We start from the raw sequence: 23,865 nt of genomic DNA, 5'->3' as shown, positions 1-23,865 counted from the left end.
AACTATTCACCCTCCTCATTCAAACATTTAGATACTTACCTCAAAAATAAATACCTCAAATACCTCAAAAACAAGTAAATAAACATTAAAAATATATATAAGTAAATGAATGATCTGATGGTGGCCTAAGGAAATCTATGATCTAAGAGGCAGACAAAGGAGGAGCAACTGGGCAAGAGATCCCAGAGGGAGAAGGAAAACCAGGAGAATGGAGGCTATAGAAGTCAAGGAAGTAAGTGTTGACTTCCAGTTTCCACATGGCTCTTTTTACTCTTGAAAACCACCTCCAAAGAGCCAAGGAGAAACAAACTGTAAACAAACATACTTCCAAACAGAAACTCTATCTTTGATAAACTAGGAGACAACTGTTAAGAAAAATTCACAGGTCGCCTGGGTGGCTCAGTTGATTGAGTCTGATTTTAGCTCAGGTCATGATCCCAGGGTCATGAGATCAAACCCCACATCGGGCAACATGCTGAGCGTGGAACCTGCTTAAGAGTCTCTCTCTCTCCCTCTCTCTCTCTCTCTGCTCCTCCTCTGCTCGCTCGAATGCTCTCTTTGCTCTCAAATAAAATTTTTTAAAAATCACAATATGAAGATTTTTAAATGGATGGAGGGACACCTCTTCTGCTGTAGAAGGTGGAAAGGAAAAAAATATGAGTGGGATACAGATAAGTTTGCTGGTTTGGTAGCAGAAGGAGGGAGTCTATGACTAATGGCTTCCATGTTCTCTATGAAGTCAGGGGAAAAATCACCTGTTAAGAGCTCAGGTTTGCTGGTGGGTTGAGTAACTTGAGAAGTTAGAGAAGACATGAACTATGTGTGTGTTGTGAGCTCAGAGGCAATATACTGTGACGTTTTTGAAGCTTATGTGGGCCTCTGTGAGTAAAGGAGTCACTGAGAGTTGTATTGTGGGCTAGGGGGTAGAGGGACAGGTTTCTGTTAGCATTTTTATGCGAGTATTGCTAGTAAATTGCCTAAAGAGATCTCAGAGGACCTTAAATTCCCATGGCTCATGGTTTGGGTTTGTTGGGGGTTTTTTCCCTTTTTTTCTCATTCTAAATCAACATCCATTTTTGTACCAAATTTTGTGTCTGTAATTTTGTATTCTCTTCTTAAAGGTGGTCCCACAAGTTGTCTAAGCTTCCATGGATCCATCCTTTACTGTGGGGGAACAAATGATCAGGTAGCACTGAAGTCAGCTGGCACTGATGACCAGCAATTGATGATCTGGTGGTCCTGCCAGGTTGAGTGATGTCCTCCAGTAGCATATAGAAATTGGAGAGTTGGATTCTTCCAGGCTTGACTTTTGCCAGATCGGTGTGATAATGGGACAGGGGAATTGGCAAGGGGAGCTGGAGAAGGAAGTTGTGGTTGGGATGTTGGAAGGTAACCTATCAGAGGAGCGGCAAGTTCATGTGTTGACAAGGTGTCCAGGTGTGGTCCTTGTCATGGGAAAGGGAGACTAAAGAGGAGTGGAGAAGATCAGAGCTGAGGAAGTCAAGAAACTGAGTCTGCGTGGACATACAGCACACTTTGAAACACTGGTGCTATGGGCAACCCATAGGCACCCACGATTATCACCCTCCTACAGTATCATGACGCTATCTGAGTTAGATACATCCTGTCTGATCACACTCTCTCAAACACTTTATGAGGCAAACGTCTCATATGTTCAGTAAACACTCGATCTTTCTTTCATGCCAGATTGAAATTAAACCTCTATGGTAGACAGGGGCCCTGGCATATGAAAGGGGCCTCTTTTTTGAGAATTCCCAGAGCTGGACTGCCAGTGCCCATCTCAGAGCTATGTGAACAGTAGTGCCCTTAGACCCCGGCAAGAAGGGCTTCTTCTCAGTCACGCACTTTAAAAAGCCCTACATTTCACAAAAACGCACATAAAAGCAGTAAATTTATGGGGCGCCTGGGTGGCTCAGTCAGTTAAGCGTAAGCACCAACTTCGGCTCAGGTCATAATCTCGCGATTCATGAGTTGAAGCCCCTCATCAGGCTCTGGGCTGACAGCTCAGAGCCTGGAACCTGCTTCGGATTCTGTGTCTCCCTCTCTCTCTGCTCCTTCTCCACTTGTGCTCTGTCTCTCTCTGTCTCTCAAAAATAAATAAACATTAAAAAAATAATAATAAAATTTTTAAAAAGCAGTAAATTTATTTCCGAATGTATGGACATCTCTGTTACTTGGGCTCTGGTGCTTAGTTCAGACTTAACTTGACACCGTCAAGATAAGCTCTCATGCTGAACACTATAAAAGCCCCCAGGGAAACAAGTGGCTGCTTCAGAGTTCGGGAAGGATTTGAACAGAGGAAGCAACTGGGGACAATAAAGGCCAATTGGGCACGTTGTTTCTCAGCATGAGTATCAGAGATGCTTGCATTAAAATGGGTATTGGGGCGCCTGGGTGGCTCAGTTGGTTAAGCATCCAACTTCGGCTTTGGCTTAGGTCATGATCTCACAGTTTGTGAGTTCAAGCCCGGGTCTGGGTCTGCACTGACAGCATGGAGCTTGCTTTGAGCTCTGTGTCTCCATCTCTGTCTGCCCCTCCCCCACTCTCTCTCTTTCTGTCTCTCTTCCTCTGTCTCTCTTTCCAAAATGAATAAACATTTAAAAAATGGGTATCATTTTCAGTAGTGCTGAGTGTATTTTTTCTTATCTCTTCATATTCCAATGTGTGTATGTTTGCAACACTTGTATCTGGAAGCTAAATAGTAAACAATTCATTTTACCTTTAAATTGATAGATGTGTGGGTGTAGAGGAAACAAGAATGAAGTATAATATCCATTGTTTACACTGGCAACAAAATGGACACTGAATAGTGTTTTGTTTTCTTTTGTTTTAGTTTGTTTTGAGAGAGAGAGAGAGGGAATGAGCAGGAAAGAGGTGGAGTGAGAGGGGGACAGAGGATCTAAAGTGGGCCCTGTGCTGAGAGCAGAGAGCCCAATGCAGGGCTCCAACTTATGAATTGTGAGATCATAATCTGAGCCAAAGTTGGACGCTTACTCCACTGAACAAGGTGCCCCAGAATCTTGAATAGTTTTATTTTTATAAAAATTCATAGAATTAAATTTTCTTTAAAAAAAAATTTTTTTTTAACGTTGATTTATTTTTGAGAAAGAGACAGAGTGAGAATGGGAAGGGACAGAGAGGGAGACAAAGAATCCGAAGCATAGAATTAAATTTTCAAAAGCTTAAAGATTTAGCTTTACTTAAATAAACTTTATTTAAAATGTTGATATTCATAGCTGTACTGTATTTTGCCCTTTAATTTTGGTATATAATTTAAATATTCTAGAAGAAAATTACGTAAGACATTTAAAGTAATTTTTATTTTTGCATTTCTTTAATTTACATTTTTATGAAAGCATATTTAAATTGCAATGATTTTAAATACAATTACATTTTATATTTTTTAAATTCTTTAGGTAACTAATAATAACTTCCACCAGAACATAAAATATTGGATGAGTACAACAACATAATTAGTGATTTTATTGAGATGAAAGCCATGTGGAGCAGAGCCACCCCTCACTTTCACCCCATTGGACTGTGAAATGAATAAGAAATAAGTTTTTATTGTATTAATCCAGTAAAGATTAGCATTGTTTGTTACAGCAGTTAATCTACTCCTCCTATCAGAACAAGTTGTACATCATGTTCTATGATCTTCTCAGCTGATTGTTTTTGGTTAAGAGATATCATATATCCATATGTAGAAAAAATAGATTATACACAAACTAAAACTTGGATAAACACCTGTGAAAGTATTATAGCCACAACTACTGAGACTCTGTACTAGGATGTTAGATTAACCTTGTTGAGACTGAAGTTAGTGAAAAATGACAGATCTGTGGAGTGGAGAAAAATATACTGAAAGCAGAGTCAAAATGTCACTTTACCAGTAAGGAAATTGGAGGTAACGAAAGTAGGTCAGGAAGACATCTGCCTTAGGTCAGAAGTAATGATGGGGGGAATGTATGTAAAAAATGACAGAATTTGGGGCACCTTGATGAGCTCAACCATTTAAGCATCCAACCCTTGATCTCAGCTCAGGTCTCGATCTCAGGGTTGTGAGCTCAAGCCCCACACTGGGCTCCACACTGGGCACAAAGCCTTCTAAAAAAAAAAAAAAAAAAAGGAAAAACTGGCAGAACATTAGCATTTTTATATGGCCCAACACAATAATGTTGTATCATGACATAGACTTCAACAATAAAGACCATTTGTTGTGTCCTATAACAATAAGTCACAAGGGAGGATAGTTCCAGACTTGGTTAATTCCGTGACTCACTAATTTATCATCAGCACCCCAGGTCCTTTCCACCTTTCCCTCAGCATGTGAGCTTAGTCTTTGGACCACCTCAGCTCCACTCGTGACTCAAGATAATTGCAGTGGGTTCAGATAACATATTCAGCCATGACAACATCCAATAGAAGAAGACAAAAAATTTATTCCTGTGTCTCACTTTTTGGTCAATGTGGAAGCCTCTACCAGAAGTTACCAATGAGTATCCTTCCATATCCCATGGGCCATGATTGAGTCACATGCCTTTTCCATAACTAATTACTTCCAAAGGAATTGTGATCACCATGATTGCCTTGGACCAGCAGTCCAAGGACCTTTGCCCAAGAATACAACAATTAAATATGAATCTCTGAGGTAAGACCTAGGCATTGGCATTTTATGTTTTAAAATACACCTAGGGTTGGGCGCCTAGCCTGGGTGACTCAGTAGGTTGAGTGTCCAACTTTGGCTCAGGTCATGATCTCACCATCTGTGGGTTCGAGCCCCGCCTTGGGCTCTGTGCTGACAGCTCAGAGCCTGGAGCCTGCTTCAGATTCTGTGTCTCCCTCTTTTTCTGCCCCTCCCCCACTTGCTCTCTGTCTCTCTGTCTCTCTGTCTTTCAAAAATAAACATTAAAAAAATAATTTAAAAAAAAACTTAAATACACCTAGGGTTGAGAACACTACAATGAGTTAATCAGTCAACACCAGTCACAGACACAGTGGCAGCCCGCAGTGTCTACTGAAAGTATTAATTTTTACTCATTAGTGTATAGTTGACGTGTAACATTATTTTCAAGTGTGCAACAGTGACTCAACATTTATGTACATTAAGAAGTGGTCACGGTGATAAGGATAGCTACCATCTGCCACCATACAAAGTTGTTACATATTATTGACTATATTCCCTATGCTGTACGTTAAATCCTCATTGTTTATTTGTTTTATAACTGGAAGTTTTTACCTTTTTATCTCTTTCACCTATTTCACTCATCTTCCCCCCCACCTGCCCACCTCCTTCTGGTAATCACTAGATAGTTCTCTGTACCTGAGTCTGTTTCTTTTTTTTCTTTTTTTTTAATTTTTTTATGTCTATTTTTGAGAGAGAGCACAAGCAAGGGAGGGACAGAGAGAGGGGGAGGGACAGAAAGAGAGGGAGAGAGTCCGAAGCAGGGTCCAGGCTCTGAGCTGTCAGCACAGAGCCTGACACGGGGCTCGAACCCACAAACTGTGAGATCATGACCTGAGCTGAAATTGGACGTTTAACTGATTGAGCCACCCAGGTGCCCCATCTGAGTCTGTTTCTGTTTTGTTAGTTTATTTATTTTGTTTTTTAGTTTGCACATACAAGCAAAATCATACGGTATTTATCTTTCTCTGACTTATTTTACTTAGCATAATATCCTCCAGGTCTGTCAGTGTTGTCACAGATGGCAACATTTAATTCTTTTTATAGCTGAGTAATAGTCCACTATGTATGTATACACCACCTCTTTATTCATTCATCTATCTGTGGACACTTGGGTTGCTTCCGTGTCTTGGCTATTGTAAATAATCTTGCAATGAACATAGGGGTGCATATACCATTTTGAATGAGTGTTTCTGTTTTCACATAAATACGCAGAAGTAGAATTGCTGGATTATATAGCAGGTCGTTTTGTTTTGTTTTTTGGTAGTTCTATTTTTAAGTTTTTCAGGAACTCCATACTCTGCTGCACTAATTTGCATTCCCACCAGCAGGAAATCATTAATTTCTAATTTCCAAGTAAAATATTCTGGGTTTTTTTTTTTTTAAATGAAATGTATGTTCTATCAATCCTTCCCAGGGGCAACCTCTTTTGTATTCATTAGATATGATTTTAGACCTTTTTCTGTGCTTTTACAAACTTAAATATGCACCCACAGAAAATATATGGTATCATGTTATATGTGTGTAATCTTTAAATATAAATCTTATCACCTGCACACATTCATCATTCTCCTATTCACCAATGTAGCCAATAACTCATGTCTGTATGTATATATGTGTGTGTATAATTTTTAATATAATTACTTTGGGAGTAGTTATCCCAAAAGCAAGTATACTAATACTCCATTGTATGATTATATCAAAGATTAATTTTCCCCAATTGGACACTTAGATTGTTTCCAACTTTTTGCTAGTACAAAAAAAATGCCTCTTTGCATATATACACTAATGTTGCTATAGATACTAAGAAGCAGAATTTTCTGAGTAGAAATGGCTTCACCATTTCTTCCACTCATATCAGCAGTATATAAAAATACCTATTTCCTAGACTTTTATCAACATTTGCTAAGCTCTGTCCTTTTTGACAATCTATTGAAAAATGATACTGTTATTGTTTTAATTTGTAGTTCCCTGATAACTACTAAGATACATTGGCCATTTTTATTTCTTTTTTTAACATTTATTCATTTTTGAGAGACAGAGACAGACAGAGCACGAGCAGGGCAGGGCAGAGAGAGAGAGAGATGAGACACAGAATCTGAAGCAGACTCCAGGCTCTGAGCTGTCAGCACAGACTGTGAGATCTCACAGACTGTGAGAACCCACAAACTGTGAGATCATGACCTGAGCCAAAGGCAGATGCTTAACCAACTGAGCCACCCAAGCGCCCCTGGCCATTTTTATTTCTTCTGTGAATTTCCTGCTTATATCTTTTTTTTTTAATTTTTTTTTTTACATTTATTTATTTTTTAGAGACAGAAAGAGACAGAGCACAAGTGGGGGAGGGGCAGAGAGAGAAGGAGACACAGAATCCGAAGCAGGCTCCAGGCTCTGAACTGTCAGCATAGAGCCTGACACCGGGCTCGAACTCACAAACTGTGAGATCATGACCTGAGCCAAAATTGGACGCTTAACCGATTGAGCCACCCAGGGTGCCCCTTGCTTATATCTTTTTTAAAATATATTTCTTTTATTTATTTTTTTTTTTTTAAGTAATCTCTATGCCAAATGTGGGCTTGAACTCATGACGTCAACATCAAGAGTCATATGCTTTACTGACTGAACCAGCCAGGTGCCCCCCTCCTGTTTATATCTTTTGAAAGTACTCTGTCAGGTATTCTATCTTGTTCTTATTGAGAAGTAAAAGTTCTTTATATAATATGGCTACCACTTTTGTATCTGATATACATCTGTCACTGCAGCAGATGCCGTGGCATGCCAACCAGATTCCCCGCTTCAGAAATGAAACACCTATACCCCAGATGCTGAGAGTGTTGGCAGCTAACAGCTCTCAGCTGAGTCTCTCTCTCTCTAGAACTTACCCTCATCAGAAAGAGCCGCCTTGCCCAGGCTATGTCCCCTCCCTGGAAGCTGTCCACATCCAGTAACTGGGCAGTGTGGGTCTATAAAGGCCACCCTTCTTTCCTCAATCCAAGATAACTCAGTTCTAGAGCCCCCTGTGGGTTTAGGATCGTCTAAGCCTTTGTTGTGACTGCACCACTGTTCCACTCCACCCTCTGCCCAACCCTGTTTCCATTACACCCCATGGTTATTGTTCCCAAGAATACTCCCAGCAAGCTCCCTGTGTGCTAATGTCCATCTCAAAGCCTATTTCCCAGTATACCTGGCCTGCATTACACATGTTTACCAATATCACTTGAGTTTTAACGTTATTTCTGGTGTGTTATTTTTTTATTATCTATTTATTTTAAATGTTTATTTTTGAGAGAGAGCATAAGCCAGGGAGAGGCAGAGAGAGAGGGACACAGAGGATCGGAAGCGGCGCTCTGTGCTGACAGCAGAGAGCCCAGTGTGGGGCTCAAACTCATAAACCATGAGATCATGACCTGAGCTGAAGTCGATGCCTAACAGACTGAGCCACCCAGGCACCCCATCTGGTGTGTGTTTTAGGTGTATCCCTCCTTTCCCGTATGCATTTTGCTTTTCATGTCTTAAAAAGGCCTTCCCTGGGGCGCCTGGGTGGCTCAGTCGGTTAAGCGTCCGACTTCGGCTCAGGTCACGATCTCGCGGTCCGCGAGTTCGAGCCCCGCGTCGGGCTCTGGGCTGATGGCTCAGAGCCTGGAGCCTGCTTCCGATTCTGTGTTCCCCTCTCTCTCTGCCCCTCCCCCGTTCATGCTGTGTCTCTCTCTGTCTCAAAAATAAATAAACGTTAAAAAATAAATAAATAAATAAATAAATAAATAAATAAATAAAAAGGCCTTCCCTATTCTAAGGGCTTAAAGATATTCTCCTACATTTTCTTCTAATATTTTTGCTTTTTTTGTGTGAAATAGAGAATCTAACCTTATGTTTTCATTTAGATAGTTATTTGTCTTACATTATTGAATAGTCCATGTTTTTCTCATTGATGTGAAATGCCACCTCTACATTTGTCACATCCTTACATGACTCTTCCCCCTTACCATAGCTAAATACTATGTGTGAGCATCTGACCCCTGCCAAACCTGAGGTTCTTTTAATACGAAGTATAGAAAATTGCTGCAGTGTCTCTTTAATGATGGACTCCACGAGGTGTGAGGCTTGACAGTTTTCAACAGTCAAGCTTCTTGCCACTTAACTCTGAAGTGAAGTCCACATCCAAAGGAAAGCAAATATTGTAGAGAAGGAGGCATGGTGATGCTTGATGCTTGAGTTCTGGTTATTTCTGAGATTCATCCCTGCCCTTTCCCACTATTCATATCCAACCCTTCCTTGAATTTATGAGCAAACTATTCTGCTTTTTGGCTTAAGCTTGCTCAAAATGGACGTCTAGCTTGTAACCAAAATAGGCCAAATACACACGGCGTGTCTGCCAAGGCTCAGAGGCATAGCAACACGGAGTACAGAGCTGAGTTGGACAAGGGCTAGGTGTCAGCCAAAATCTGTGACAGCTAGTCATCACTTAGGTCATCTGTGCCCTGGAACTGTTTGCTTCTTGACTTTTATGTTTCTTTGGTTTCCTTTTCCTCTAGTTTCCCAGACAGGTTTCATCTTTATGAAATTTAGGCCAGTCTCAGTTGAGTCAAAGGGAAAAATTTTCCACACCTGGGCTAGGCTAAGTAAGGGTTTCCAAGCATAACAGAAGCCAGGATCATGAAGGCAGTGGGCCTGGAGCAGCTAGAGAAGCACCTCAGGGCAGAGAAGTCCGGGATGACTGTAATCCCTGAGTCTTCCTCCACAGGATCTTGTCTCCCGTATCCTGAGGGGCACTCTGCCAGGCAGGAAGGCATATCCATAGCATGAGTAAAGTGGAAGGAAAATGGCCTCTGTGGTCATGGGAGAAACTGAGAAGTGGAGGTTGAATGATGCTAACCCATCCGCTCCCAGTGTTGTTTGTGCTGGGCCAGGGCCTTTCCCTTGCTTGGTTGGTAACTTGGGACAAGTCTTTCTAAAAAGATGACAGGAGGCCAGGGCTGGCACTTGTTCCTTGTCCAGGTTGAACAGACTAGACAAAACTTCTGGTGTTGAGCAGGAGCCTATATGGAGGCACGATGAAGTCTGAGCACATGGCAGTTACAGAGAAGTAGGGCTGAGAGAGGTTGTGTCTCACAGGAGCACCTGAAGGCCACGAGAAATGGTTGAGTCTGGATCCGAACAAGGGGAACAACTATTGTTTTATATTATGAAAATACCAACAACATGTAAATCAATATACACACCTAATTTTTTCCCTCATTTTTAGCATTCTTTGCTGTTCAGTTCTCATATATTTGGTGTTAGGCACAAATGCATCCAACTATCTGAAATAGGATAGAAAACTTCAGATTGAAAATATTTTCCCTGACCAAATAACACTTCACAGGTTTCTTTAAGTGAGAGGCAGTGTAGTATTGTGGTTAGGAGCAACTGCCCTGAGCCCTCTGCCACTTTGAGCTGGCTGAGAGCTGTGCCACATGCCAAGGATGGCAGGAAATAATGCACATTTCAAGTAGAGTCATTCTTCAGGAAGGAAGGGATAGTATGGAGGTTATAATTAGGGGAGTTGCACTGGAGCAATTTCCATGTTTTCCAGAGACCAGGGTTAGATAACAATGCAGGGAATGCCCCCCCTTGCCCCCCAAGTCCAAAAGTTAAGAGAAAGAATTTCTCCACCAGACACCATGACCTTAAGGTCAGCCCTCAGCCCCCAAAGTTCCTAAGGCCATTAGGCTTGAGGGGAGCAAAGTCCTTTCCTTTTGGGTGCCAGATTCTCATGCAAATTGCTTTCATCTGTCTCCCCAGCTCACCCAGGTTCCTCCTAGCATTAGACCCTGAGGATCTTATATTCAAGCTGCCTGTCTTGCCCTGAGTTCTAGGTTCTGCTCCCTTGCTGTTAGAGTACCAATACCCAACCTCTGTACTCCAGATTGAGGCTAAAAGCCCCCTTGCCCCCCGCAATTGGCCCCATGGTCTCTGAGTATCTTAGAAAATGTACAAAGAGGTTTTTCAGATTTCAGATATTTGACACAAATCAAGAGTAGTATAACCTTCATCAAGCCAATCATACTAGCAAGTAACCTGGCAAACGTGAAAAGTTTATAAAATGTAATAGCCCAAAGGATTCCAAACACACATAATGTAAAGATTCCGTGTATTTTTAGGAACAATCTTTTGAATGTGTTAGCATTGTCTCTCTGGAAAAGATGTCCCTCTGAAAAAGAAGACTCCAATTTAATAAAAATGGCTATACTTGAATGAGTGATAGTGGAGGAACCCAGCCTTGGGAGCGGGTTTACTCACGAACCGTGTACCACCAATACCAGTGTTGCCTAGATGTGGTAATTGGAACCAACTCTTTGTAGCTCATACCTGGTTTTGTTTCTTCTACCCACAGCCAGCCCCCTCTGAAGTGCATAAGTGTCCCACCCCAAGCCCACCCCTCTTGCTTCAATGTGCCAATGCTTATTAGTGCTTAAACTAGCACACAGATGGGAGTCCTTGCTCTCATACCCATTGTCTGCTTGTTCTCCTTACTGTGCAGAGAGCAGCTCTGCACGCTTGCCTTCCACAGCCCACACTCCTGCTTTTTGGTTTATGCTTGTTCCTGCAGCCCAGAAGAGACATCCAGGATCATCCATGCCCTGCAATGCTCTTCACCAGCCTTGCCTCCTACCCTTGCGTGACCTTTGGCTGTTTTGTTTTGTTTTTTTCCTCTCTTTTTTCCCCTCCAGTCTTCACCAGGCTTTTCATCAGACCCAACAGCCTATGAGCACAGACTGTAGGTCCCAATAGCAAGCATATATTGGTTGCTTCCCTAGTACTATCCCCCCACCCACCCCTTTGCCCCTTCATGTTCCCAGATTTTTCCTTGGAATTTTTTGCTTCCCCCACCATGGGAAGCCATACAGCATAGCAATTAAGAGAGCAGATCCTGGAGTCAGACTATGGGTGGGGGGGGGGGTCCATTCCACCAATTATCAGCTGTATGAACTTTGGCCAACTACTTAACTTCTCTGTGCTTCATCAGTAAAATGGAGATAAAAATAGAGAGTTCGTGTGAGGGCAGCTAATCCTAATTAATGTAAGTGCTGTATGTTAGCTACTATTCTTCCCCATTGGGTGGGGATGGCGGGATGGCCCCCAGCTCAGGTGTGGATAATGACTGACTTAAGCCAATTAACATAGCCCATCTGTAGTATCCATTCAGGCCAATGAGGCACAAGGAGATTTGCTGGGGCTTCAGGAAAGAAAAGCTTCCTCTTTTTTTCAGGACCATTTCTCTTTCCCTGATTTGCACAAACCAACTGTAAGAAGACATTTGTGAGACAACGAGGGAAACTTGAACTCCAAGAATTAACTTATATTCAAAAATTATTAATGTTCTCAGGAGTGAAAACGGCATTGTGGTTTTGTAAAAAACAAAGGTTCTTATTTGGATATGCACATTATTTATGGGCGAATGTACAATGTCTGGAATGTGCTTGAGAATATTCCATGTCACCTCCAGAAAAAAATGTCATGGAGGAAATAGACAAAAAAAGATTGGCAAAAGTTACTGTTGAAGCTGGATGATGGGTAGGTACATGGGGATTCATACTACTTGTTACATTTTTATCTACTTGAAAATCTAAGGAATAAAAAGGTTTTTTGAAAAGTCTCCTTGCTTTGGAAGGAAAGGGTATTTTTGTCATCCAGAGGCCCTTTGGATGCTTTAAAACTAGAACCAATAACATGATTTCCTGTGTCAATTAGCTGACAGATGGGGCACATCTGCACCTGCCTCTTCTTGGTGAACTTCAGCACTTGAGAGAAGCAGCAGGTGGCCCGGAAACACAGCATAAGAGAGCAAGGGAGGCGAGGAGAGACATCAGCTGCGATTTTTGGTCAAGGGTTTATGAGGGCTTGATTTTTCTAAATCTATGTATCAAACTAAAAGAAATCCTATATTACCTCTGACCTTAATCTGTAGGGGATATCAGCATCTGTGTGATTTAAATCCCTTCTGTTACATGTTCTGTGATAAAATCGGAGAGCTGGAAGAAACTGGAGAAAATACCCAACTGAACCATCTTATTTTGCACTCAGATGTGATATTAGAAGATTATGGTTGGTTGGGTGAGATACTACTCACTAAACTAGAAGACTGGCTTCCCCACTTTGTTGCATTTCTCCCTTGCTACCCTGACAAAATAAATAAGGCAATAAGATGAATGCACAGACTTTATTTTCTCTACAAATTTAGGTAAAGGCAACTTTGTAGAAGGAAACTATCTACATGTTCAAAAATGAGAAAGCCCAAACTTACTCAGTATTATATGTTAATTATATCTTAATAAACCTAGCAAAAAAAAAATTTTTTTTAACTTCTTAAAAAGAACCAGAAAAAGAAAATGGGAGGGCCCAGCTTCATGCAGTGGCTCCAGAATGATCAGAGAAAGAAACTAAAGTTGGCCAAGGATTAGCCATGATTTTCCTGAGTTGGTCCAGACTCCGGAGTTGTGACTAGTATCTCAAAGAGAGATCAGTCCAGAGTTTGGGTCTATAGTCCCTGGAAATACAGTGTATAACGCTGACGCTCCTGTCACCTCAGCTGAGCATGCTTGCTGGCATTTCTGGTATTGGTGAGGAAACTGACCTAATTTTCCAGGCTCTTCTGCCATCCTTGTGCCCAGCCTGGCATCTGTGCAGCCCTCCTGCCTGGAGAGGGCAGCTGACTCTGCAAGCCTTGGGGAAGAATTCTCTATAGGTGTGAACATCTTGTGCCATGGAACAGCCTCACAAGAGAGTTGGGTGTGCAAAGTTTTCCAGAAGAGACAGGAGAATCGGAGCAGGACAGGATCCTCAACAGCAGCCAACCAGGAGGACAACCCTTCAGAACTGGCCTTTTCCTTGGTCCTGTTTCAGTATGATGTGGACTAGGCCTGATAAAGCTGTGGCTCTTCCATCAGCACTACTCCCACTGGATTCCTAGAAGCTCACAGCTGACATTCCACAAGCGCTCAGCTGTTTCGTTATCTCGGGCCCTTGGAGACACCCAGGTCCTCTTGCAGTCACTGGAGGGCAGAGAAACAGCATGAACGTCCAGGAGTGGAAATGGACAGTCTGGAAAAGTTATTGGCCTCTTTATCAGAATATATTTCTTTTTTGCTTTAAAAATGTTTTTTTTTTTTAATTTTATTTTAGAGAGGGACAGAGAGAACAAGCAGGGTGGAGAGGCAGAGAAAGAGAGAGAGAGAGAGAGAGAGAGAGAGAGAGAGAGAGAATCCTAGGCAGATTCCATGCTGAGTGCAGAGCCTGAGTAGGGCTTGATCCCATGACACTGGGATTATGACCTGAGCCAAAATCAAGAGCTGGATGCTCAACCGACTGAGCCACCCAGGCGCCCCCAGAATATATTTCTAAATGTATAAAATATTTGGATGAAAAGGAACTAATTGTATTGAAATTCAGTTTTGAAATATTTTAAAAACAGGGGCGCCTGTGTGGCTCAGTCGGTTAAGCGTACGACTTCAGCTCAGGTCATGATCTCGCGGTTGGTGGGTTCAAGCCCCACGTCGAGCTCTGTGCTGACAGCTCAGAGCCTGGAGCCTGCTTTGGTTTCTGTGTCTCCCTCTCTCTCTGCCCCTCCCCTACTCACACTCTGTCTCTCTCTGTCTCTTGAAAATAAATAAATGTTAAAAATAATTAAAAAATAAATAAAATGAAATAAAATATTTTAAAAACAGCTTCGTGGTAAAGTGATCCACAGGCTCCTTTGTTAATGTGCTCTGTAACAAGAGCTAGTGCTGGGGCCGACAGCCACCTGCTTGTAAAGTGGCAGTGAGCAGAAGTGACATCGTGAGACACCTGCAACAACTGCCAGGGGATGTGAAAATACTTAGTTTTATTGGTGACAAAGTCACAGGTATCCCTGCTACTCTAGAAGGTGATGGCCGACATTGGTTATCAAAGTGAAATGTCAAATTTCAGATGGAGATTAGTGAAAATGAAGATGTAATTACCTTCCTGTCCAACTTCACAGACCCCTTGAATTCTATCCATGGACCCACTTGTGCCCCATGAACCCCAGACTAAGTACCCTGTTCTCTTTTGGAGGGAACAGGGGACTGGAAGCTAGACAGATTGGGAGGTGGGGGCAGAACACAGTGTTCATGGTGTTTTTCTTTAAATAGTATTTTGTTTTGGGGGTGCCTGGGTGGCTCAGACAGTTGACCATTCAACTCTTGATTTTGGCTCAGGTTATGTTCCAAGACTTTGGGTTCAAGCCCTGTGTCAGGCTCTGCACTGACAGTGCAGAGCCTGCTTGGGATTCTCTCTCTCCCTGTTTCTCTACCCCTTCCCCTGCTTATGCTCTCTAAATAAATAAGTAAATAAATAAACAAACAAACAAACAAACTTAAAAAAAAGAAAAGATTCTCTTTCTCTCTCTCCCTGACCCTCTCCCCCACTCGTGTGCACACACTCTCTCTCTCAAACAAAAAAAAAAAAAAGAGTACCAAACACTTTCAAGAGCTTAAGCAACATTAGCTATTATTTATCCATTCTTCTACTGTTGGGCACTGAGGTCATTGCCAATGCTTCATTTAATAAATGGTGTACCAATCAGCAACTTTCAGCAAACAGGAAAGAATAGCAGACTGGGATGGTTCAAGCCATGGAATGGGAAGGAGACTGAATCTTGCCCTTCCTTTTATTCCCAACATCTGAATTCCCATTGAGTTTGTGGCAAGACTCAACAGTGAAATGTCTATTTCTGTTATTCCAACAGATAGTACCACTCTTGGCAGCATTGGGGGACAATGGGGAGAGGTAACCTTGCCCCAGCGCTTTGTGCTAAGTTGTATTAAAGAATTTATTAAAGAAGTCAGCCAAAAACTTCAAGGAGGAGAAAAAGGATCCAGAGGAAGCCCTCTGGATGTTCTTTCCAAAGCATAACCAACAGGGACAGTCTGACGGCCCTCAGCCACAAAACTTACTGAAAATGTGGCACACAGTTATAAAACAGAACCATAAAAGCAGCTCTTTTCAAGTTTCTAATGTAAGCTCCCTTGGAAAAGTAACAGCATTTGGTGTGCAGGCCCAACCTAAACCTGGATTCCATTATCACGCACAAACTTGGCCACTAGCGCAGGGTGCAGAGCCCAGGGAGCCCTGTGCCTTACCACATACAAACTGGTGGAGAAAACCCGTGCCGCCTCCACACACCTGAAGTACTTGCCACTCAATGGCTCCAGGCCCTCAGCCAGGGCACAGTGCAGGCTGGTCTGTGCCCCCTCCCGTGCCGACTTGACGAAGGGGGAGAAGATCCGCCAGAGCAGACACAGCAGAAAGGAGTGCCGGATCAGCTCAGAGCTGACCACGCCTGGGTGCACAGCATAGGTTGTGACCCCTGTGCCTGGGGCAAAGAAAGCACAGTTAGCCCAGGGACACATCGGAGCCCAACAGTTCATCTCCTGTGAAAAAAATGCACAAATGAGAAGGGACTCAGAGAACAAAACCCCGGGTTCAGAAGGTACCTCTCCCAGCCAAGTAGAATCTATCTCTTCCAGAAACATCTATAGCCTTCTCAGCCTTCTATGTTCCACAAGGAGTTCTTGATTGAAGATCCTTCCATTTGAATGCCACTTTTACTCTGTGGCTTAAGTATTAATAGTAGAAACAACCACATGTAGTAGTAGGAGTAGTAGTATCAATTATGGATAGTAGTATCTTTGAAATTTCTATAGAAGGAGCTTAGGGGAAGCGACTTGTTGGGAGGTAGGAGGCTGGAAACTTGTTTTGAGCTGTAATTGTTGAGCAAGCACATTTTATGGGGAGGGTACTTTGAGGGGTATTGATAGAGATAATGGAGGTTAACATGGTCCCAAGACACCACTGGTACCTCTACTATCTTTAGTACTTATTATGTGCAAAGGCTATGCTGCCTGCTTTACATGTATTATTTCATGTAATTCTCCATGAGTCTTGTAAGGTGCCCATTTACAGTTGACATAACTCAACTCTTGTCACAAAGAAGTTGAGTAAATTGCCCACGGTCATACCTAATAGGCTGCAGGGCCAAGGTCTGAACTCTGAGGAAGAATAAAGAGCATAGACTCTAGAGCTAGACTATCTGCATTTGAATCCTGGCTCAGCTAGGAAACTTTCTTGGTCAAGTTTCTTAATATATCTGTAGTGAGATATATCTATCTCTTCATTTGTGGAGTGGGGGAAAATAATAGCACCTACCTCATAGGTATGTTGTATTAAATGAGTTTAGACATGTATAATATATGGCACACACAAAACTCTCAATTATTATTGTCATTATTATTGTTTCTTCTAATAATTACCCTATTCTTCTACCCTCTGTATTCTGATAGTAAATACCATTGTTCCCAAACTCTGGTGTATTCCCTGTGGCAAATGGTCCCCCAGGTTTGCAGATGTCAAAGCCAGCAGCTCAGCAAAAACTTCAGGGGAGCACAGAATCATAGGATTAAGTGAAGCCTCACCTCATTTTACAGCTGAGGGAATGAAGTCAGGGGAAATTAAAGGGACATGCACATATACACAGGTGGATCATATGTGGTACACCAAGAGCTCAGACCCAGGGGGCCAAAATCCAATCTGGTCTCTCTGACTTTAGGTAGAGGCAGCCCTGTAGCTTAGCTCACCATGTGAACCTCAAGGCAAATAGCACACACAGAAGGAAGCACCCTGGATTTAAACCAGAGTACCCATATTCCAGTCCTGACTCCTCCACTTGCCATGTAACCTTGGGCTAGCCACTTCTTGAAACCTCAGCTTGGATCCATAAAATAGTAATAAGAGTACCTGCCCTGCCTATTACAAGAGGTTGCTGTGAAAAGTCAAATAAGATGGTAAATAGGAGAAAAGATGTGACATAAATGAAAGGTAACTTTATAGATTCCTAACCCCTGTTCAATTTTAAGTTTCCCAGGAACAAGAATTATTTTTAGTCTGTTTATGACCTTGTTCACCTTAGTGTGTAAAGCTACCATTGAAATGCGCATGTTTGATATCTTGACTTCGCAAGTTTCTGTGAACCTCTAATCTAAACACAACCTCTAATCTAAATGGAAGTCCGTTTGCCATCTTAACCCTGGCCCTTTCTCCAGACTTACCTTGGAGCCTCCTGGCCAGCTCACGAGTAAAAAGCACATTAGCCAGCTTGCTGTGGCAATAAGCGAAACCTCGGCTATAGCGCTTCTCACCCTGGAGGTCATGGAAGCGAATCTTGCCAGCGTGGTGGACTACCGATGACAGGTTCACCACCCGTGAAGGAGTGGACTCCTTCAGCCGCTCCAGGAGCAAGTGGGTAAGAAGAAAGTGGCCTGTGAGGAGAGCCAGCAGGGGAGATTGAAGAGTGGGGTGACAGCTCAGGCTTAGGGGTGGGAGCTGATGATAGGACTTCAGCATTAACTCCCTATCTTCTGGGCATGAACAAATTTAGATGCTGTGATAACTCAGTGCAAATGATCAGTCAGAGTGAGTGGATTCCTCAAGGCAAGGGCCAGAGCTAGACTATAGGCAAGGCAATATAGACTTGATCTGTATTTATTTGTCCCTCTGCCCTGTCCCAGTCAGGAGAAATGCCTCCTGATGGCTTCCAACCACCCTCTGGCCATGATCACACAACTGAGGGCCCAAATACATTTATGTACAGAAGGAAGGATGGAATAGTAAGGTTAAAGTATTTGCCTAGGACCAGAGAACATGTTCCATGAACTCCTCACTAGAGCCATGAACCCTGAACCCCAGCCTTATTCATACCTCAGACCCTCAAGATCTGCCTCCTCTGTAGCCTACCCCTTGACTTGCTTGGTCCTTAGTTATAAATGTGACCCCCTCCAGCCAAACACAGATTCCTGCACCCTGCATGCCTGGCCCTGCATGGGAAGGCTTGCACTACCACGGCCCCATCCAAGAATGACATTCTTCTTCCTGGTGTCTCCAAGTTTTGGGGCTTCTTAATGGTATAAGTAGGAGGATCTCACTTTTTGTACTGGTCAGGAGAAGGATAGTAAACAAAACCCCCAACTCTATGAAGCTGACTAGAGATTCTCAGTAGTGGTATAGGGTCATCTCCCTACAGAAAACAAGATGGGGTTTTCTTGCTTTCCAGTCACTCAAAAATACTTACCTAGGTGGTTGACTCCCAGGTGGGTTTCAAAGCCATCAGCTGTCTTAGAATATGGACACATCATCACCCCTGCATTGTTGATCAGAATATGGAGCTGCTTTTCCTCTATAAAGTATAACCAAGGAGACCCTGAAGTTAGCAAGGAGCCCACTAGCTGCCTGTTGTAATCCTGAGTATTTGCTTCTTTCCCTTCAACCTATCTCAGTGATATTCAATAACCACGGTCATTGGATTTCTAAATTTAGTTATTGATATCTGCCTGGACGTTCATTCATTCATTCATTTAGCAAATGTGTACTAAGTACTAACTCTGGGCTAGGCTCACTCAGCTATGCGCTGGACACCCAGTCATAAAACAAGACAGACATAGTCCCTGTCTTGCATGGATTTCATAGTCCTTGGTAAAAGGTAGTCATTTTCCAAGAGACTGGAACATTCCAAAATGTTGGCAGCAGCACAACTTCATTTAGTGCCTGTGGCACAGAAGGTTGATTCTCAGGATGAGAAAAGAGAGTGGCATCAGGGCCACACCTTGATGCCAAGGTGCAAGCCCAGACAGAGAGCCCAGCATTCCCATTGCTGAGGAAAAAGATGATAAGGATCCTGCCCAGCTTGTCCACCACCAATTCCTTGCCCTGCTGGTTCATGTGGCAGAACCTGTCCAGTGAGATCGATGGTGGTTCTGATGTAAAGGTCACAGATGATACAGGGTGGAGCAATCAGTCCCACACCCAGTTTCCTGCTTTTCTGTCTACTCACAGGGGCCTTACCTGCTAGAAAGCCCTCAGCAAAGGCTCGGATGGATTTGGTATCAGATAGGTCCAGTTTCCGCACCAGCACCTGGGAGTTCTTTGTATCAGCTCGGATTTCACTGGCTGCAGACTCTCCCTTCAGTACATCTCTGCAGGCAATATATACTCTGGCTCCTGGGGCCAAAACAAAGACAGGGCAACATGTTCAAACCCTAGGCTGAAAAAGAGGATGTGAGCTTGAGACCGGTGGACAGAACATTCTCCTAGCCATCCCTAAACAGTGAGTGGCTATATTGCCATCTCAGGGTTCTCACAAGTGAACTACTCAGACCCTTTGCTGTCAGCTTAACCCTAGGCTGGGAACCCTGGCTTTTACACTCTGGTATTTAATGTGGCTTGGTATCTACCTTTAGAATAGCTGATTTGAGCAATATTTACATGGACATCATTATTTCCCTTATACAATAGGGAAGGAGAAGGGAAGAAGGTTTGTTTAAGGGTACAGAGTAAGTTGGTGCCAGAGCTGGACTTGAATCCCAGGTTCCTTGAATTTCTGACCAGAACCTCCAAGCCCAGGAGGAAAGACAAGGAAATGTGGACAGAATCCCCAGTGATAAAGGCAGGAGGCACTGTCCTATGAACACAGAAGGGGAAGGACTTGCCTCTACGAGCGAGTTCTCTGGCCGTCTCCTTGCCAATGCCTGTGTTGGCGCCAGTGATCACCACTACCTTCCCAGGAAGTTGCACATTTGATCTACAAACCCCACCAGCAAAGAACTTCCTAGAGGCAAGGGAAACAAAAGGAAAACAAAAGCATTCATGCATTATCCTTCCCAATTCCAGACTGAGATCAACATAAAATCCATCCATCCTCAAAGAGAAATTTCTTTAAGTTGTCGTCAGGAGACCCAAAAAAGTGAATCTTTAGGGGACACTCTTTTCCCACTAGGTATCCTGCTCATTGGCTCAGGTTGTAAGATCATGTGCCCAGAAACTACAAATGATCATTTGGACGAAGTGAATAAGTGCTCTTGAGCCAGGGCCAACGGAGACCTTCCTTGTTAGATAACACAGATACCTAGCTTTTATCTCTAGAGGTTCCCAGAGGTCAGCTTCCTCCTCTAACCTGCATTCAAAACATATGCATGATGAGCATTAGTAGAATCAATGGTCCTGAGCCCTAGGTCTTCAATAAGCATCAACAGTGAGTAATTGATTAACAGCACTTCAAGAGTTCCCATATACATATATGGCTCTTGGGCTGCTTTCCAGTTTTAGAGAGCTGACATCTTCAGAGGCTTTCTGCCATCCTACTAGAAATTCCATTCTAGCCATCAGCACACAGACAGAAACCTCTTTTGTTCAGACATCTGTACAGAGAGCATCCTTTCACATAAAGTTGACTTGACAAGTTCTGAAAAAGAGGGTGGGAACAGGGGAGAACTAACATTTCCTAAGCATCATCTGACTGGCACTAGGCACTAGGCTAGGCACTTTCCATAGAGAACTTATTTTATTTTTATTTTTATTTTTTTAACGTTTATTTATTTTTGAGACAGAGAGAGACAGAGCATGAACGGGGGAGGGTCACACAGAGAGGGAGACACAGAATCTGAAACAGGCTCCAAGCTGTCAGCACAGAGCCCGACGCAGGGCTCGAACCCACCGACCGCGAGATCGTGACCTGAGCCGAAGTCGGACGCTTAACCGACCAAGCCACCCAGGCGCCCCTAGAGAACTTATTTTAATCCTCTCATTCTGTTAGTATTCCCCTTTTACAGAGGAGAAGACGGGGTCAAAGAAGTTCAAGTCATTTGTTAATGGTGGCAAAATTAGAACTTAAACCTTGTTTCTATGCCAGGACCTAGAGCAACACTCTGTTTCTGATGTGTTCATTTATCTTCTTTATTGTCGGCATTTTTTTAAATGTTTATTTATCTTTGAGAGAGAGACAGACAGAGCACAAGTGGGGGAGGGGCAGAGAGAGAGAGAGAGAGAGAGAGAGAGAGACAGAATCTGAAGCAGGCTCCAGGCTCTGAGCTGTCAACACAGAGCCCGACAAGGGGCTTGAACCGTGGATCATGAGCTGAGCCGAAGTCGGATGCTTAACCAGCTGAGCCACCCAGGTGCCCCTATTGTCAGCAATTTTTAAAATTTTCACTCAGAAAGCACATTTCTTTGACACCTCCAGATATCCCACAGCAGAAAAGCCATCCCAAATCATTAGTTGAGGGTAGTCTCAAAGGTAAGAGAGTTTGTTTCCTTTGCAAAATTTCTGGTACTTAACAATGAATCTTTCAGCAATGACCTCCCATGGTAACCCAGCAGGGCAACCTTGAGTAGGAGCAGTGAAGAAAGGACATAGAGACCTTCAGAGAAACCCAAGGGAATAAAGTGATAGAGCAAGCACTCCTACCTTGATTGTCTGTCATAGAGTCAGCTATCCACTAGCATCAGAATTTAAACCAGCCCCTTCTCTCCCAGCCCCAGGTGCTTCCTTCTCGGTTTCATAACTACCTCCTTCCTGCTTTCTCTGCCCTGACTTTCTTTCCCTCAGTCTCCATCCCTTTCTCTTCTTTCAGCAGCTGAGAACTCATCTACTTACAAGCTCTGTGGCTCCCAATCCAGGACTTTGCAAAATATTCCATGAGTTACTGAATTAAAACAAACCTGATGGATGGAGCTATCACATACAGGAAAGAAAGGAAGGAGGTGAGCAGTCCCAAGACAACCAGCATCTTTTCAACTTCTTTAGTTGCTGCCGCTTTAGCAAAAGCACCTTAGACTCCAGGTCTGGCTCAAGCTCCTGGTCTAACTCCAACTCCTGGCTGCTTCACGCTGCCTCTCCTCTAGTTCCTCTCACTCCTGGGCACTCAGCAGCAGCAAGGCTCTATCTGAGCTTAGCCCAGAATCCTATTTAAATCCGAGCTGTCAGAGCACAGCCTGCTGGGAGATGTAGTTCTCGGGGAAGAAGATGGAGGAAAGAGCAGTACTTCAAACTTACTGGCAAAGGGAATGGGGGAAAACTAGAGCAACTACCGGCTAACTCCCCACCCTCGGTTATTTCTCTTATTTAGGGAATGTGTTCTCCCAACCACGCCCACCTCTACTCCTGCAAGACAGAATATTTTTAACTTTAGCAACAGACCCCATGACGCTTGGAATACAAGTGTGATTAAAATAGAAAAGAAGGGGGGCGCCTGGGTGACTGAGTCAGATGAGCGTCCAACTCTTGATTTCAACTCAGGTCATGATCCCAGGGTCATGGGGTCATGCTCCACATTGGGCTCTGAGCTGACAGTGCAGAGCCTGCTTGGGATTCTCTTTCTCCCCTTCTCTGCCCCTTCCTCGCTCACTCTCTCTCTTTCAAAATAAATAAATAAACATTTTTTAAAAATAGAAAGAGAAGGTAGAACCCCCCAGAAGAATAGTGAAAGAAGTCAGGAGAGTGGTCTCCTTTGGTGGGAAAGGGATAGAGACTGGGAGGGGGCATGTTGGGAACCTCTGTGGGGATAAGTGTTCTGTTTTTTGAGATGGGTACTGGTTACAGAAGTGTGCTCATTTTGTGAAAATTCATTGAGTCAAATGCTTGATTTGTGCACTTTTCTGTGTTTTATGTTATGTATCAATAAAGTTAACACATACGTGTACATACCAAGGAAAGAGTTTCAGTGCATGGGCTCTAGAGTGGACTTCCTGGTTCAGATCCCAGCTGATCTACTTACAAGCTCCATGGCCCTGGGTAAGTTATTCAGTTTCCTCACTGTGCAATGGGCATGGTAAAAAAAAAAAAAAAAAAAAAAAAAAAAAAAATATATATATATATATATATATATATATATATATATATACTTGTTTTAAGTATTAATTAAAGAGATAGAAATTTTGAGACAGAAACTTGCATATAGGAAACACTGTAAAAGAGTTGGCTGTTTTGATTAACTGTATTGATTCCTGGCTCCTTTGCTATCCCACTTGCTTTACTCATGGGGTGAAGGGCAAAAAGGGAGAGGTTGTGAATGGGAGTAACATTTCAGTTGGATGCTATTAAAGATGAGGGAAAACACAAGACAAAAAGCTAGCAGATATTCTCAGAGCTCTCTGGAAATGTGTGAGAGGGTGGGAGGAGGGTTCACAGCCCTTGCTCACTCAATATCCCTCTCCTGGATGGTACAACAGGCAAGGAGTCAGAACGATACCCAAGAGTCATATCCTGGTTCTGCTCCTTCCTTTGAAGCCAGAGGAGGCTCCAGGAGGATGCACGTGATGAAGAAGAATCCTGT

General features: G+C 43.1%; 2 protein-coding genes across 2 annotated transcripts in view; one reads left to right on the top strand and one right to left on the bottom strand.

Moving 5' to 3' along the window:
- Positions 1 to 13,463, top strand: part of ZFYVE26 (zinc finger FYVE-type containing 26) — an 83,343-nt gene extending 69,880 nt beyond the window's left edge. The window contains exon 42 of the mRNA XM_042943586.1: positions 11,955 to 13,463. Coding sequence (XP_042799520.1) covers positions 11,955 to 12,008 — 54 coding nt within the window. The 3' untranslated portion in view covers positions 12,009 to 13,463. The remainder of the gene's footprint in view (positions 1 to 11,954) is intronic.
- RDH12 (retinol dehydrogenase 12) lies at positions 13,463 to 22,335 on the bottom strand. Its single transcript, XM_042943589.1, has 7 exons — positions 22,253 to 22,335; positions 20,245 to 20,363; positions 19,601 to 19,756; positions 18,831 to 18,935; positions 17,812 to 18,021; positions 15,890 to 16,079; positions 13,463 to 13,737 (listed from the first exon to the last, which is right to left on the bottom strand). The coding sequence occupies exons 1-7, from the start codon at positions 22,318 to 22,320 to the stop codon at positions 13,635 to 13,637; spliced, it is 951 nt and encodes a 316-aa protein (XP_042799523.1). The 5' UTR covers positions 22,321 to 22,335; the 3' UTR covers positions 13,463 to 13,634.
- Positions 22,336 to 23,865: the final 1,530 nt, after the last annotated feature.

The sequence above is a fragment of the Panthera leo genome, chromosome B3 (assembly GCF_018350215.1).
Source record: "Panthera leo isolate Ple1 chromosome B3, P.leo_Ple1_pat1.1, whole genome shotgun sequence".
NCBI lineage: Eukaryota > Metazoa > Chordata > Mammalia > Carnivora > Felidae > Panthera > Panthera leo.
This window is presented reverse-complemented; position numbering and strand designations above follow the sequence as displayed.